At 37.5% G+C, this 16,961-nt stretch overlaps 1 protein-coding gene across 1 annotated transcript in view; it reads left to right on the top strand.

The window, feature by feature from the left end:
• Window positions 1–16,961, top strand: part of Ccdc178 (coiled-coil domain containing 178) — a 356,179-nt gene that overhangs the window by 307,342 nt on the left and 31,876 nt on the right. The window contains exon 20 of the mRNA XM_013349379.2: window positions 11,217–11,351. Coding sequence (XP_013204833.1) covers window positions 11,217–11,351 — 135 coding nt within the window. The remainder of the gene's footprint in view (window positions 1–11,216; window positions 11,352–16,961) is intronic.

The raw sequence follows: 16,961 nt of genomic DNA, 5'->3' as shown, positions 1-16,961 counted from the left end.
TTTTTTTTTTTTTTTTTGGATGAAGCTAAGATATCAGAGGGCTAATATGTCAATTCCTACTACCATTATAGAAGTTAGCATTTGGATTCTAAGTATTCATTAAATAAAATATAAGTAATTTTATGTTCTAAATGTAATGATTAAATAAGTCTACATGGAACCTTTCTAAGAATGATAGACATCACAGTAAAAGAAGGAATGAAAGGAGCAATAGGAAAAACTTAAAGGTTAATATTAACAGAAAAAGCTGCTGGGTTCAAAGCAGCCCATATGTTTTAGGAGTCATGCCTACCTTCCCCAAGTTTCTTCTGAGGGCAACCAGTCTTCCCAATTGGCCTCACAGCTCTGACTTCCAAGGCAGCAGCCATAGCTGCAAGGATTGGGGTGCGAGAGTTAGGTGTGGCTCCAGGGATTTCAGCTTGAGAGATAGAGTAACAATGGCATCTCATAAACAGCAGGAAGATAGAAAAGGCAGTGGGTTGAATGAGAGAGTTCCTAAAACCAGTGGTTTTACCTTTGTAGTTGACCGCAAGGTTCCCCTGGGAACATGGGACATTCCAGTAACGTCCAGTAGCTAACAATAAAGTATACTCCGACTTGAAGATGTCAATGCTGTAGAAAAAAATTTGGAGAAATTACCATGTAGCTAGCAATTTAAGTTATAAGATCATATGAAATCACCTGCAGAGGATATAGAAAGAGATTTAAAGGTAGAACCTTGAGAATCACTGGGGTTTCATAGCTGCTAAGGAGATGCAACCAGCACAAGCTACTGAAAAGAAGGAGTGGTAGTGGGCCACTAACACAGCCAAGAAGGGATTCCTCCTAGAAACTAGCAGATGCCATGGGCATCTTGCAACTATTTCACCACAATGGTAGGAGTCGCCTGTGTGAAAGGACCTGATGTTATAAAGGAAAGAGAAGGAAAGGTGTCCATATCCACTGGAGAACTCAGAGTATCTGACAACCATGAATCTTTCAGACAGCTCCATTCCTCGCTGTCACATTTGTTCAGATGACCCTGTTACCAAAGGTCATGTAACATAGAAGAACCTAAATCTATCTTTCAGGTATCCAACAATCCCTCCACTATTCCTGTAAGCAACTTCTAGACTATGACAGAGCATCAATGGTTTCTGAAGAGTTAGCATAGTCCTTGTATATTAACCATTGGCATCATTGGTCTTTTGAAATTTGGTTTATAATGTTTTCCAAAGAATGGTAGTGTTGGCAAGCACATGAAAGGCACCATGAGTTTACCATCAATACCTGTGGCGTCATTTGCTGGAGCCGGGATTCAGTTGTGCTGTGGTTCCGGTAGAGCTACAGATCCCAGACTTTGGGTGTTTATCATGCATTCACTGCTTCACACCTTGTCTTCTCAGTTCTTCTAGGTCAGTAATTGGAGCTAAGATGGAAATAAGTGCAAGTTCTAACCCCATACTTTCCACAGTGGTTTCTGTACCAGGTGCTGCCACATTCCAGGTTGTGTCTTACATTTTCATTTCCGTTGCTGTTGAATGTTTAAATGCATTAAAACAAATCATGATGTGTTTGACTTACATGTAAAATAAGTAAAACTTCTAGGTGAATTCTAATGGTATTTAATATCCTTAAAATGAAACCATGCTAGCTTTCCAATTGCCAATCCAGTACACACTCGTGTATGCTATACGTGTGTGATACAGTGTTTTCCTCAGGAATCAGCTTTAGGAAAATGCGTCACTTTAGCTATTCCCTTCGCTCATTTGCATCAAAACAAGTGAGTGTCAGAAGAAGGAAAATCATCAAAAAAAAAAAAAACTGTCACCCACAACTCAAACATGGCCTCCCTAAGAGTCATCATAGATAAAAATTTTAGGTACATTTTAAACCAAGAAAGCTTAGTTGTGGGTGGTGAATGACTGACTTCCAGGCAAGAATGTGGATGCTGTTCATCCTTAAGGCAGTGACAGTAGAACCTTCCATGCTTAGACTTCATATAACTCCACCAGCAACCATGTCTTTAGATAAGAGCTAATTTAGACAATGTTGTTATGTTTAAAATAATTGTTATGTAGATTTAAATTCTTATAATAGGTTTAACATCTCTTTAAAAATTACAAATAATAATAATAATAATAGAAATAATATACACTTCTTTTGGAGCCATTCATGAGATTTGAACATGAAATTAAATATCTGAGCTGTTAATGTCTTCTTTTGGTCAAATATCTGTCAAAATGAAGTAAGCTCACTCTGAAAGCACATACAGATGCTCTGTGACTCACCTGTCTCCTCCCTGAATATAGATGCTGTAGGCTAGCTGCTCCAAGCTCTTGCCTTTCCAAGGTGAAAATAAACTCTTGTTTCTTTGATGAAATATAAATTACATAAAATAAATACATGTCTATATTTGCACAAAGGGATAAACAATATTAGTAGCTATTTGACATGAGACTTGGTAGCATTTATAACAGATAATCTCTTTTCCTGTTGTACTACCAGAGTTTATATGGTAACAGAGGTCTTATAAAAGCATTTTGAGATGTATTGGACTCTATACAGCTTAAACCACAGAATAATTCTGTACTCATTAATATAGAGACCAGCTACATATGTGAAATGCATTTAAGAAACATATATGCAGATAACAACAGATCTTTCTAGGCATAAGCATGGCAATATTCACACCAGCTTGTGGAACAGGTATGAAAATAAATATATCTCATCAATTCTGAGATTCATACATTGTGTATACAGGGCTTGGTAAGAAAACTATAAAAAGATCAGTATTAACAGGATTTTGTGTATCTGTCATTCCTGTCTTGCCAAAAAAAATTCTATGGAGCAGTTTGTAATTGCCATTGTTTGGGTTATTATGAAAAAAAGAGGTTTATGCGATTTGCCTGAGAGCTGCACATCACTGTTCTCTGCTGAATTAAATTTGCATGCACATATCTTCACTTATCAGTTTTATTTATCTGTCAGGGATTGATAAAAAGCAATATGCTTCAGTGTATAAAAGCTTTTAACAAGAAGGTTGGAATTATAACCACAACTTTAATAGTCTAGTGCAAATAAATACCTTTATCCTCCTATTGTCTATCATCTATCTAAATCTAAAATATATTCATATTTACTACTGAAGTTATTTTTCTGTTGTGGAGGAACATACTGGTTTCTCTCCCAAATGGCCTTGATCATATCTTTTCAAACCTTTCAATGATATTTTGCGGATTCCGTAAGGTATGGATGTAAAGGAGGTAGCATATTTTTTTTACCAAGTATGTTGAACTCAGAACGTGCTTCTGCAATGGAAGGAGACACTTCACTGTGTTTATAAAAAAGAAGTATAAGTAGATGATCTGAAATAATTTTATTTTCTCCAATGTAAATATTCTTCTTAATATTTCCACTAAGACCGCCAACTTTATACTCACGAAGTTTACAAGCTCCCTGAAGGACTTTGGATGAACGTTGAAGCTTGCTGGTGCCAGAGCTGTGTTGATTCGTGCCTACAAGTGTGTCCTTCCCCACCCTAGCAAGTGCCACTCACTATTGCTTCGGGATCACTACTCCCATTTCTACCCTGGTGCCCTTTTAATAGTGTTGGAATTCATTGGAACACTTTAGAGCCAAAGCAAAATTGAAAGAAAAAATATAAAAATGTCCATCGGACCCCTTTCTCCGGTATCTGTGAACAGTGTTGCATTATCAGAACCCCAGAGTCGATCAGCACACTGGTTAGAGTGGATGGGTGATTCCTCCTTTTAATAATCAGACAAAGACCATCGTTTACATCAGCACTTCTGAGACAGCGAGCCACAACCCCACATGGGGTCTCAAACCAGATGTAATGTCTGAAAAACCTGAACGAACAGCAATAACTATTAATTCTGATCTGAAGCACCAGGAGCCTGTGATGTTTCTGCAGCCTCGGTTCTGAAAACAACACATGGGCTTTGCATTATGAATGGCATCGTGCTACATAGTGCCCACAGGCCTGCATGAAACATCCGAGCCTGGATCCAGGATTGCTATATGTTATGATCTGCAGCATTTTTGCTGTATATACAAAGGCCCCTGCACTTATAACACATAATTATAAACATAATGGTCTAATTATGGAAGACAAATATTTTTAATATAGTCTGTCACTCTTCAGCATAAATAGCATCAAATTTTAATAATACATCTTTTAGTAATATTGTTAGAAAAACAAGTGCTTCTCATTAATTGCAAATTTACCTGTGTTGTTAATAAGTGCTAAAGATTATATACAATATAATATCATATATGAACACATTTACCTTAATATGTAATATATAAGCTTTAATAAATATATACATACATGTGTACACAAACACACACTATATATATACACATATATATGTGTGTGTGTGTATATATATATATATATCCCTTAGCACTTTTCATTCTTTAGTGTGTGGATGTTCTGTGGTCTTTTTATCTATCTCCTTTTTCTTACAAACTTACTTTTCCACAAAAATGTATAATTTTGAAGAACACATTTTCTATATAGTCATCTTGATCAACTATATTTTCATTACACCAGTGATTGCCAAATCATTATTCAGTAAAACATAGATCAAAGGCTGACCTTGACCCTTGCCCTCCAGTTAGAATGAACTCTGCCATGTAGGGTCTTCTGTTTTCTTTTTCTCTGTTTGTTTTGTTCTGTTCTGTACTGGCTTGTCTTTGTTTTTGGGAAATGCGATCACAGTTCATTGTTCAAATAAGTCACATATGGTATTTGTATTTTAATTGAAAAGTCTCTTGTTATGTCTGATTCTTGAAAGCAGAAGTTCATTAAAAGGACACTTCTTATTTCCTTAAAATGTCCCTTCTTTTTTCCCAGTATTCTTAAATTGCAAAAGCCAGTTGAGTTATGTGCTTTGGAGAGTTAATTTTTGGCACCATATGTCTCTAAAAATCATTCAGTTTTATCTAAAGCATGGTTTCAATAATATTTATATTCAATATTCCACAGACAATTGAAGAAATTTTTAAATAAAAACATCTTAGTCGTTTACTATCACACCCTGATAACATACAATTTACTCACAAGATTACAGAGGCTTATAATTATGAAGATGATTTTGATATCTGAACTCTGCTTTTGCTTTTTAAGACTAGGAAATTAAAAAATTTAGGTTGGTCTTTAATTTTGTGAAATAAATTATAAATTAAAAACTATACTAATGATACAGCTTGGAATAAAGATAAATCTTAAAATACTAAACAAGTTCTGAAGCATCTAAAAGTAGTAATTATTTCTATAATAATATAAATTCGTTAAATATTTTGGATAGTTCTTTTATTGTAGGTAAGATCAAATTGCACAGAAACATGACTAAAATCTTTTTCTACAAAACCAATCCCAGTTTCTAAGTCAGCAGATGGTCATGTGTAATAGGATACTGTTTTGAAAGCCAAATTACAATATATTCTCCAAAGTAAATGACTTCAAGCCACAGAAAATGGCAGGGGCCCTCTCAGTGAAACATCAGCTTAACTAATGTTTCTTATTTGTTAATAAAATAATTCAGTACACGATAAGTTAAGGGCATATGTAGACAATGAGGAAGTAAGCATGTGACTGTATCACTTTATGTGCAGGCAATGGGTTTGCATGTTTGGATGAATGATGTTTGCATGATGAATGTTACTCTGTCAATCAGTGCGGCTATATTTCTAGAAGAAGCTGAGCTGATGCTGATACAGAGGGTCTGAGAACAACACTGAGAATTCTGATCTAGAACTTATATAATATCATCAACTTTTATACAAAATGGCAAGGTGATCCCCACAGTCTTTGTAGGAAACTACACACAAATCTGCACAGCTTCCTGGATGTTTACCACTGCTGTCTTTGGAACAAATTGATTTATTGCCTACCAAAGATGAACATGTCTGTCTTAGTTTGAGCTATTATTGCTGCGATGAAACACAACCAAAAGCAAACTGGGAAGGAAAGGGTTCATTTATTTGACTTACTCTCCCACATCACTGTCCAACAGGGGAAAGCCAGGACAAGAACTCCAGCAGGGCAGGAACCTGTTGGCGGGAGTCTATATAAAGGCTGTGGAGACGTTCTGCTTACTGGCTTGCTCCTCATGACTTTGTCAGTCTTCTTTCTTATAGAATCCTGGACCAGCATCCCAGAGATGATGCTACCCACAGCAACAGGGCCCTCCCAGATCAATTACTAATTAATAAGCTATTCTACGGGCTTGCCTACAGCCCAGTCTATTGAGGTATTATTGAGAGATTTTTCTCAATTGGGGCTTCCACCTTTCCAATGACTCTTGTTTGTGTCAAGGTGATGTAAAACTAATCAGCACAACAGAACCCTTATCAGCTTGACACACAAACACATCACAATTAAGCCACAACCTTTTTTTTTATTATTCTCGCCCAAGGTATCACATTAACAGAAACACCACAGTAGGAAATACTCCAATTTTTTGAAGTCCCCCAATCTTTAAAAACTCATACAACTAAAATTTATTCTCTTTAAAATAGCCAGTCTTTTTTTTTAAATCCAGTCTTATAAAATTCAAAGTCTCTCAACTGTGAGTTCCTATCAAATCAAAAATAAATTAAATGCTTGCTTACTTCAAGAGAGAATAACCAGGGTAGAGTAATACTCTCAACAAAGCAAAACCAAACTCCAAAAGCATAGACAACACTATGCCCAATTATCTGGAATTCACTCATGATCATCTGGACTCTTTCAAGGGGATTGGGTCACTTCTCTGGCTCTGTCCTTTGAAGCACACAACTTGTCTTCTAGGCTCTGGCAGGCTCCACTCCACCACTGCTGCTGCCCCAGGTGATCATCCCATGGTATTAGCATCTCCAAAATGCACCTGGGCTACACTTTCACCAATAGCCTTTCATGGGCTCTCTTCATAGTGCCAACCCCTTCATGCCTTCAAAACTTGAATAAATTTTACACTACTGATCTGGGCTACCAGCACAAGGTACGACATTAGCTTCCGCTAGATCATAGCTTATGTATGCTCTCTCAGGAAACACTTCCCAACAGATTCCACCCAAATGATGTTGGTCTCTTATTAATTACCACTAATTTCTCAGCTCCACCTGACCCGCGTTAATTGTCCCAGTAAAGCAAAGGTTTAATATCAGTGGTGCTGGCCTCTTGTTAAATAACCAGAACCCAAAACCACATTTACACAAATGGTCTGGTAGAGTCTTTATTTTCCTCTGAAATTTCACAAGCCGGGCCTTCATTTTCTGCACTGTTCTCAATATTCTTATCCTCCAAACTGCTACAGAACAACCTTTTGAAAGCTCTCAGCTCTGGACTTTCTAGTCCAAAGTTCCAAAGCCTTTCTACAATTTTCCTAAAAACGTGACTAGTAGCACAATCCTGGTACTAGTTCATCACAATTTAGGTTACTATTGCTGTGACAAAATACCATGACCAAAAGCAAACTGGGGAGTACACAGTTCATTTGGCTTATCCTTCCATACCATTGTTGATCATTGGAGGAATTCAAGACAGGAACTCAAGCAGGGCAGTAATCTGGAGGCAGCAGCTGTCTAGGTTAAGGGTCTAATTTGCTATAAAATTTTGGGGATTATAATTACACCATTTCTCCTTTTTCTTTCCTCTTTCCAAACCATCTTATTGACTATTTCCAGCTTTCTTTCAAAGTCAGTCTTTTCTTCTACTAAAGAAGTTATTGAATGCATATATTTATATACATAGATGTTCCTAGATAAAATCTTCTCGGTCTATATAATGTTTCTTGTATGTATGACTTCAGGGCTGACCATTTGACACAGGACAACATATTGATGTGCTCCTCCCTGAGGAAGGCCACCTCTCCTGCTTCCAGCTTTTGTCAGTTGCCTACAGTTCTTGGGTCAGGTTGAGGATTGTGAACTTTTCTTCATCCAGTTTGGCATGTCCGTTCCTGTTGTCATTGTTCATCTACCTTAGGGCAGTCATGCTGGTGAAACTTTATGGGTGTCCATTCTGATGCTACTAGGAGGCACAGTCTCCCAGCACACCCCCTGGTCCTCTGGCTTTTACAATCTCAATGCTTCCTCTCTCATGTCCCCTGAGTCCTAGGTGTGGGAGTTGCCCTGCGTATGTACACATTCATACTAGGCCCTACAACTAACTCTACATTTTGATTGGTTGTGGTTTTCTGTAGTGGTTCCTGTCTGTTGCAAAGAAAGAAAACTTCTTTTCAGAAACTTTCCATTCTTTCTTGTTTCTGTCTATCAAGGACTGGTAGTTGCAAATTTTCCTCAAACTTCAAAAATGTTGAGGTGTTTTTCTTTCTGGGTTGGTTCTTAATGACCTTCTCTACTTGAAGGATACCAGTCTGGGCTCACATCTTGATAGATGTAAGGTCATTGTGGTAGTTTCGGGCAAGAATACAGACAAATAAAAAGAAATAGATCAGTGTCCAGCTGCTTCTCCTCAGTTGGCTTGTGTGCATGAGAAGCACTACCATCCAGCCATGGTATTAACACAAACCCAGGAATTCCTCCCTGTGCAAACTGCATTGCTCATCTTTGTCTTATATCTGACTCATATAATATTTTATCATTCCCTGTGGCAAACAGGTCTTATCCATGGAGCTGTCTCCAAGTGCCGTGACATCTCATGGGAAAATAAGGTCTTCTGTGTGCTAAGCCAGCTCCCAGATAATCCCATCCTTCACACAGAAAATATACTCCAGAAAGAAAAAAAACAATATTTTAGCATATTTTCCCAGTCTGTGGAGTTTGATGTTGCTTGGTGGCATCAGGGATCAAAAGTAAGGCCTGATCTAAGCTTGGTGTGTCATCTACTGCCAAGCCTTTCAGTGAGATACCCAATGCTACCTGATGGGAACAAAAGAGATACACCCAAATAAGAACAGTTATGTCAGGCTTAGTCCTGACTGTGGACATCCTATTCTGTGTTTAAATGGGATAGACTTCCACTTGCTTTTGCCTTGAAAATTTCATATTTCAATATATAGCTACTTTATGGAGAATATTTATCTAAGCCTCTAGCCTATTGAACCAGAATATACAGAACTACACATCAGTGTATTTTAGTATATTTTCTAAATATATTCTAATATATTCAAGGATGAGTTACTCAATAAGCAAAGGTAATTTCCTAGTAATTTTAGTTAATAAACAAGTAAGATATTTTCTACCTTTTTCCCCCAAGATTTTGCCTTTCAAAAACAAACTATCGTGTCTGACAGATTGCATTTTACTTGAAGACCAAGTATGGTGCAACATCGTTTTCAGTTTGTGTTAAATACCTCTTCAGAGCATTGTTGTCGCTTCCTTTCTCTTTACTCAGGTCCAGCAAATTCTTCCGGGCAGACTCTGTAGCCTTGTCCTGTTTCAGACCAAAGTCATTGATCATTTAAATACAGATCTCTCTGGCACATTGTTGTCGATACAAATTGACAAGTTGTTAAAGTCATTGATGCATATCTTGGATGACACAGGGTCAAAGCTAACTTCTACCTATCCTGCACAGCTCCAATCCCATATCCTCCTCCTGTCCTTACCACAGTTGTGATAGTGTTACTGGGACCATCCATGTACTTGTGCACATAGCAAATGAAAACTAACATTTCTACATGCAGCAATGAGTGTATCAGCATACAGTTCACCACCTGCCATTAATTATCTGATTTGGCTTGTGTTGCGAAAAAAAAGCAAATTTTCAAGAAATATGGCACTGAACTTCTTTTCCAAAGAAATGGTAATCTTTAGTTTGCTGACATTACTTTGGTAGTCTGGATAATCCAAAATTCCCACCAATTTATTCTGAATTATGTAGTTCATCATCAACTAAGTACAAATATATTTAACAGATATTTTTGTATTAAATTGGCAAATTAACCCAAAGTAGTGCCTTCGTTTTTCTGTGAACCAGACCTACATGTGCATGGGGGAGGGGTGGCGAAGCCTAAGGAGATTGTTGAGAATAAAAACTCACAGACAACATGGGGAATTCAAAATCACTTTATCTAAAAAATTTTAAGTGACTATACATAGCAAAGATTTCTAAGATTCAGGCATGGTTTCTTGGATGTTCTACAAAGCATCTCATTCATGTACCTCTGCTCCGCTCAGAACCATATTTTGACATGTTTTACTGTAGGCGTGAAGAGATATTCAAATGAATTTGTGTTTGTTATAAATTTGTTTCTTTCCATTTTGCAAAGCACACTAAGGGGTTATTCATACTAACAAACCCCAAATGAGTTTTCATGGGCAGGCTATAGTATGTGACTATTTAGGCCTTTTGTAAATGGAGTTTCTTGTCAATTTTGTTAAATTTATCCCTTTACAATATAGACTTATCACAGTAATTCTTACAGAATGCCAGCTGTTGAAAGGAAAGAGTTTTTGGTCTTTGCAAAACTGTTGATTTTCTAATATAAGCTGTTGATGGTTTTTATATTAAACTCCCCTGTATGATAGAACCCATAAGAAAAATCTGCTTCTTTCTGCAGGTCCTAAGTTAAAAGTGCCCACTTCTAAACATTGCATCTTTTGTACTTTAATGTTGACATGCTTCCCTGTCATGTGGTCAGAGGGAGGCAGATGAATTGGGAGTCCTCGCTGGAAATCCCCTCCCTACCTTCTCTCCTCTCCTCCGCAGTTGATGGCAAAGTTCATTCTCCTTGGTTTTGTCACGCTCTGACACGCACATTGCCAGCCATAGTAAGCTTTAAGAGTGCGAAAAAGATGCAGCGATGTCCATCAAAGTCTTCAGGCTATGTTTTTTAAACTTTGGTTTGACCTGATGTGCTGTTCAAAAAGAGCGTCAAAAGGTTTTGGGTTTATTTTTTTTTTTCCAAACAGAAAGGTTCAATATGTCCTGAGGCTATCGGTTTTGAGTTAAACTGGGTGAAGTAGAAATATTTTACTCATCAGCTTTGCAGTCACAGAGTTTGCTCTAGCTAGAACAAAACTGCTGAGGCATTTAGAGAAAATTAACCCCCCATCCTGGCGGCCAGATGTGACTGGTCTCTGACGAGTGCACATGAGTGGGCTGAAAAGTCAAGAGACTGTGAAATTCCTGTCAGGTCCGTACAGTGCGGAACGGGCCATTGGCTGCTTTCTATATTTTCCCCCATCATTCTTCTTGAACAGTGCCATTAATTTCCTTTCCTCCCCTGACTTGTGTTTTTTTCCCTCCCTGTCGCCTTTAGCTCTGTCAGCTTCAAGAAAAGCTGGACAATCAATGGCAAGAATACTTCAGACTGGTGATCCTTTTTAACCAGAACCGGCTGGCCACGTTCCAGGGGGAATCCCAGGACAGCATTCAGAAAATATTAGCGGTGCAGGTAGGTGACTGCAGCGAAAGAGGCGAGATTATTCTGATCTACATTGGAAAGCAAATGACGGGGTGTGTGATGAAGCATTGAAACCATATCCCATTAGAGTTTTATAAATTTTTAACCTCTTTGATAGACTAGGGCTGCATGAAGGATGAATTCAGCAAGTGAAAACACATACCACATGCCATGCATACTTTGAGGGAATAGGGAGATGGGACTGACTTATCGCAAACCTTAGAGAGAGTTTTTACGCATACGTGCTATTAAAACTGTGTTTGCTAGCCTCCAAGCTTTGTGAGCCCCATTCTGCCTTGTGTTGGGGGAGGGGTCATTCCACACAGTGTGTCTTCTTCAATCATTCTCCTCCCTCTTTGAGACAGAATCTCTCACTGAAATGCCATCAGGAGCGCTGTCTGGGAGAGACTGACTTGTATTCTCCTGGTGCCCCCCGCCCCAGCCGCAAGAACAATGTTTTAGGCACATGCTATTATTGTGTTTCACCAAGAATTTTTTATGTAAATGCTGGGGACCCAAACTCAGGCCTGCATACTAAGTGCTTTTCCAACACCGTTTCGCTTTCAAAAATGTTCATCGTAATTTTCTGGGAATACTTCAGTGCCAAGTGTGCTTTGTTAAAAGGATGGGTCTTGTGTTTGTCCTGTTTCCCTGTTATTGTTTTCCTTCTATTTGGTCCACACTTCTAAGTGTATATGGCAGTGACTCTATTTGAAAACTATGACAATTGGTCCTAGAATGTGACTGTGCTTCCAGATACATGTGACATTTTGCTGCTTGTGTCTGAATCTGGACAAGCATTTAATGACCCACTGGTTTTTTTTACGAGTCTGCAAGGCTTGAGAAACCCCTGCTGGTCATGTGAAGATTCTTGGTAGGGATGTTACTCAAGGTTGTTCCAAACCATTGCTTTGCCATTTGAGATGTCATAAAGTGTGTTAAACATGGCGTCCCAAAGGAAAACACATGCTATTTTATTTTAAGAAGAAACAAAAGAACACAAGATAACCTGTCCCCTTTAACACAGAGCAGCAATGTGGTCCTTAGAACCATGGTTGTCAAGAAGTGGCATGGTCAGTGACAAACACTGGACCCCAAACACATGTGCTTTATGCTGCTTTGACTACAAGAAAAAAAAATTTCAAGGAATTTCCACAATTACTAAGCAATTTCAAATTCCCTTTTTCCTAGTGTCTGTTTCTAGCATTTCCCTGTGAGTAATGCATGCTTTCCATACTGGTTCGACTAAGAATGAGTTATAGAAAAACTGAAATAAAGTGGAAGAAATTAAAGTGTTGTTAGGTACAGAAAAGCTCAATGGAAATTCATGTGCAAATGGCTGTTACATTGGTTTAGAATTCAGAAGCATTTGTTTTCATTTCAAAAAAAAACCCTTTAACATACAGCATATTAAGAGAGAGGTAGAAACTAAATAATTGAATATCATTTGAAATAAAACATGCTGGTGACTGCTCATCCTATTTCTCTCCCCAGGTTCTGATGGTCTAGGGTGTTCCAATGACTTAGTGTTGTAGAGAAATCCCAAATTTCTCCCTAAATATTTATGTTCTTATAAATCCTACAAATTGCAAATTCTCACTGTGAATTATGATGTGTTTTCAAAGACTGACAATGTCATTCGAATATCTAAAAGATGAGTGCTTACCCATGACCTTCAAACAATCTTTGTTCTTATTTAATACTGGAAACGCACCCTTCTGTTTTTTGAGGACACTGACTCTGGGTTGTCTGTGTTTGTAGCAATAAGTAATCCGGAAGTGAAGGGATAGCTTGGGACAAGGAAGGAAACTCGGGTGGTATCTAGAGACACAGCAAGGAGCTTGGTTTTGGTTTAGTGTATTTGTGAGGGAGTGGGGATAGTGGCTGCATTTTTTTTCTCTACAATAGATGCCTTCATTTTAGAATGTTTGAATGCTAACTTTCCTTAAAAATGAAGCTACAACGTCTAAAATCATGCCACAAACATATGCCAAGAAAGCATATGATCGTCCTGTGCATAAACCGGATAATGTAGTAGATGCCACTCTCCAGAACCCTCTTCCGACCAGCCTTCCCAACCTCAACACTCTCCATGGCTGCCCCTTTGGTCTGTTCCTGTTCCTTCTCCTTCTCTCCTACTTACACCCTCCCTTCTTCTACAATGTACTTCTTGCTTGCCCCTTATAAGGAACACCTGACTCAGTCAGTGTAAAAGTCTTCCAAGTCCAACTCTACCGGCTTCTGCCAGGTCACTAACCTTCATTGACCTTGGTCACCAGCACTATTCTCTACACAACACTTTAACACTTCAGTTGCGGACTCTCCATGCTTGCCATTGCACCTTCCTTTCTAGAAGTTTCTAGGATCCCCCAGCGCTTACTCTATCAGCGACAAGAGCAACATTCTTCCTCAGATATTTTAGAAGAATGGTATTAAGTTGTCCACATTTGACAGTGCTGAATAAGCCTGGCTTCACTTATTATGTCCATCTAGCAAGCCATGATGGATACTTAGTACATTTGCAGAGGAGCCTCTGGCTGTCAGAAATTACATCTGATTCAACAGCACAAACATCGCTTAACGTCCCATGCACTAACTTTCCATTTTCAGAGAACTTGATATCAGGGTTCACTCTGGTTATGTCAGGGAATCGAAACGGTCTCTATTTCTAAATGATTATGAAGATGATGCTGTAAGATACTAGTGAACTACTGAGCAAAATTTATCTGCTGAACCTTTTGAAAAACTAATTGATGGTAAATAAATACAACACAATGCAAGTGTTAAAGAGAAAAGGTGACCTTTGGTTCATCCTCAGGCAATGGCAGAAAACCAGGAGGATCGAATAAGCTTTTGAATTATATGACCAAGCAGAAGCCAGGAAGATTAATAATAACCAGAATAAAGTACGGGTATATTTGACTTTGTAGCCTTGTATATACATTTAAAATTCTAATTATATTGACCATGGTTTTGTTAGAACTCAAAGTAGACATCTACAAAGCAAGAGCAAGTCCCAAGTCTATCGCCATGTTTTTGACAAAGTAGATACGCTTCTGCATAGTCTTGACTGCATGTGTGTGAAACAATACTGAGTCGCATCATTTCATTTTTCCTGCAATTTGTTTTCTTTCTTGTTTTTAATTCACATGATCCTGTAGTAGCGTGGAAAACCTCTTGCACATCTCATTTAGCAAATAGTCTGAGCACTGATCAATCATTCAAAAGACAGAGCTGCAGCCAACACATGCAAATGTGATCTCGGACTACATAAGCAGGAGTGCATTTTTCTGGAAGGATCAATTCCATCATACTTTTTTCTTAGGCATGATACATGTACAGAAGTTTATTCAACATAGAAAACATAGTTGCGGAGCTATATCAACACTGTTGAGAGAATCGGTAATAAGAAGGATGGGGAAGGAGGAGGGGAGAAAACATGGATTGAAAAAGCACAGAGCAAACTGGATTGAAAGGTAAGCATCTAAGGACTGAAATACAAGGTTACCATATGCTTTGTTGATCTCTCAAAGCCAGCAACAGGACCAAAGGGTGGGAAAGATTAGCGAGCCACTTTGTGCCCAATAGGAATACATTTTCTGTCAAGCATGCCCTGCTTTACCCAACCAGGCAGACACACTCGGGTGGAAAAGGCAAGAAGATAGTGCAGACTTTTAGTGGGAATGAATGTTTTGAAACTCAGTTCAGGGCACCTGCTCCTCCTACAATGTCCCTTTGGTATATCAACACCCCTTTGCCCACCAGTATGCCAGCTTTTTCAAATTGAAATCATGTCTTCCTTGTTCATCTTTTTCAACATAAACTAATTATGACTCTCAAAACACCATAAACAGAATAATTTTGAGCTTGTAAATTGATTAGAATTGAATGTGATAAGCTTTAAGCCTTCCTTCCAGTTCCCGATGCCTATTATTTACATTCATAAATAGAAATATGTGATATATATATATCCTATATATAGAAATATATAGAAAATTGGGATATATAGATCCCAATACACACAGAGAAAAAAAGAGGGGGGAACCAAATCACTTAGCTACATGATATAACAGAATACCTCTGTGAAATCTTTTTGAAATAATAGAAGTTGTGAAACCACATGCATCACAGATTTAAAATATGAATAGATGTATTACACTTGAGTGTTGACAAATTGAGAAAATCTTATTTGACAATTTTAGGTAGTAATATAAATGATATTCTAATATAGCTACAATAATTTATGAATATTTTCTGAGTCTAGAAATAGTTATCACCGCTAAGCTATCTGAGAGAAAGCAGTACCATAAATTTGGAATAATTCAAAGGTTAAGAAGGAAGGAGAAGTATAGAAAATGGAAAATATAGATAAATATTTAATGATTGGATGACTATAAACAGTTTCACAAGGCATTTTGATGTTACAGATTTGCAACTTAGTCATGAAGGCAAAGACTGTTTTATTTAGAAGTTATATATTTAAAGCAAATGGAATCCAAACAAAAAACATTTAAAGCTCACAAGACCCGACTCTTGATGAGAAGCTGCAGGCAGTCAATAAGAGAGAGAGAGAGAGAGAGAGAGAGAGAGAGAGAGAGAGAGAGAGAAAGGGGTGAGAGGTTAGTTCTCTCTACACTCAGCAACACTAATGGGCACTGTAGCTTTCATAAATATATATGTGCACCAATAATCATGGAAGAAGAGGTTATGAACTCGAGAAGAAATAAAAGAGACTTAAGAGGAGTTGAAGGAGAGGAAAAGGAAGGTGGAAATGATGTAAGTATAATTAATAGTAGTATTCATATATGAAATTCTCAAAAGAAGTATAAAATTTTTGTTGTAATCTAAGAAGTAAAGACTGAAACAAAAGTATTATGTTCAAATTTGTGTTTCTTATGGATAAAAAATCTATTAAAACATATCAATAACAAACTTCAGGATATGTAAAATAACGTGTGGTTGTAATCCAAATAAAAATAAATGAATCCACAATCAAAATCGGGACTATTTATGAATTCTATAATTTTTATTTAGTATATTTTGAGAATTTTATTCATGAGTACAACATTTCTCTCCTCTCTGTCTTCACCTCAAAATCCTCCTATCACCCAATCTTTATATTCATGACATCTTCTTTAGTAATTATGGTTACAAAAATAGTTCCACGTTTTTGGTTGTAAGCCTAAACTTGAACTGCTGAACCTTCTTTATAGTCCAAGGGGAACAAGAGTCACAAAATCAACTAACCAGGGCTCATAGGGGCATACAAAGACTGAAGCAAAATTCAGCAAGTCTGCCTGAGTCTGAGATAGGTCCTTGATACATGAATAATATATATATATATACATATATGTATATATATTTTTTCTGTCATACATTACATTGTATCCATATATATATAACATATTGTAATATATATGTTTTTTAAAAGGATTACCAGTTAACCTTAGAGAACAGAACAGAAAGTGACACAAGGAAAGCTCTCAGTGACAACATCACTGTTACTATCAATAAAAAATACTAACATTCTTTCTTCAAAAAAAATATATCGTGTATTGAAATGCAAGGATTCAACTTTAGAACCGGACTTGCTGAACATAG

The sequence above is a fragment of the Microtus ochrogaster genome, chromosome 18 (genome assembly GCF_000317375.1).
Source record: "Microtus ochrogaster isolate Prairie Vole_2 chromosome 18, MicOch1.0, whole genome shotgun sequence".
Lineage (NCBI taxonomy): Eukaryota > Metazoa > Chordata > Mammalia > Rodentia > Cricetidae > Microtus > Microtus ochrogaster.
This window is presented reverse-complemented; position numbering and strand designations above follow the sequence as displayed.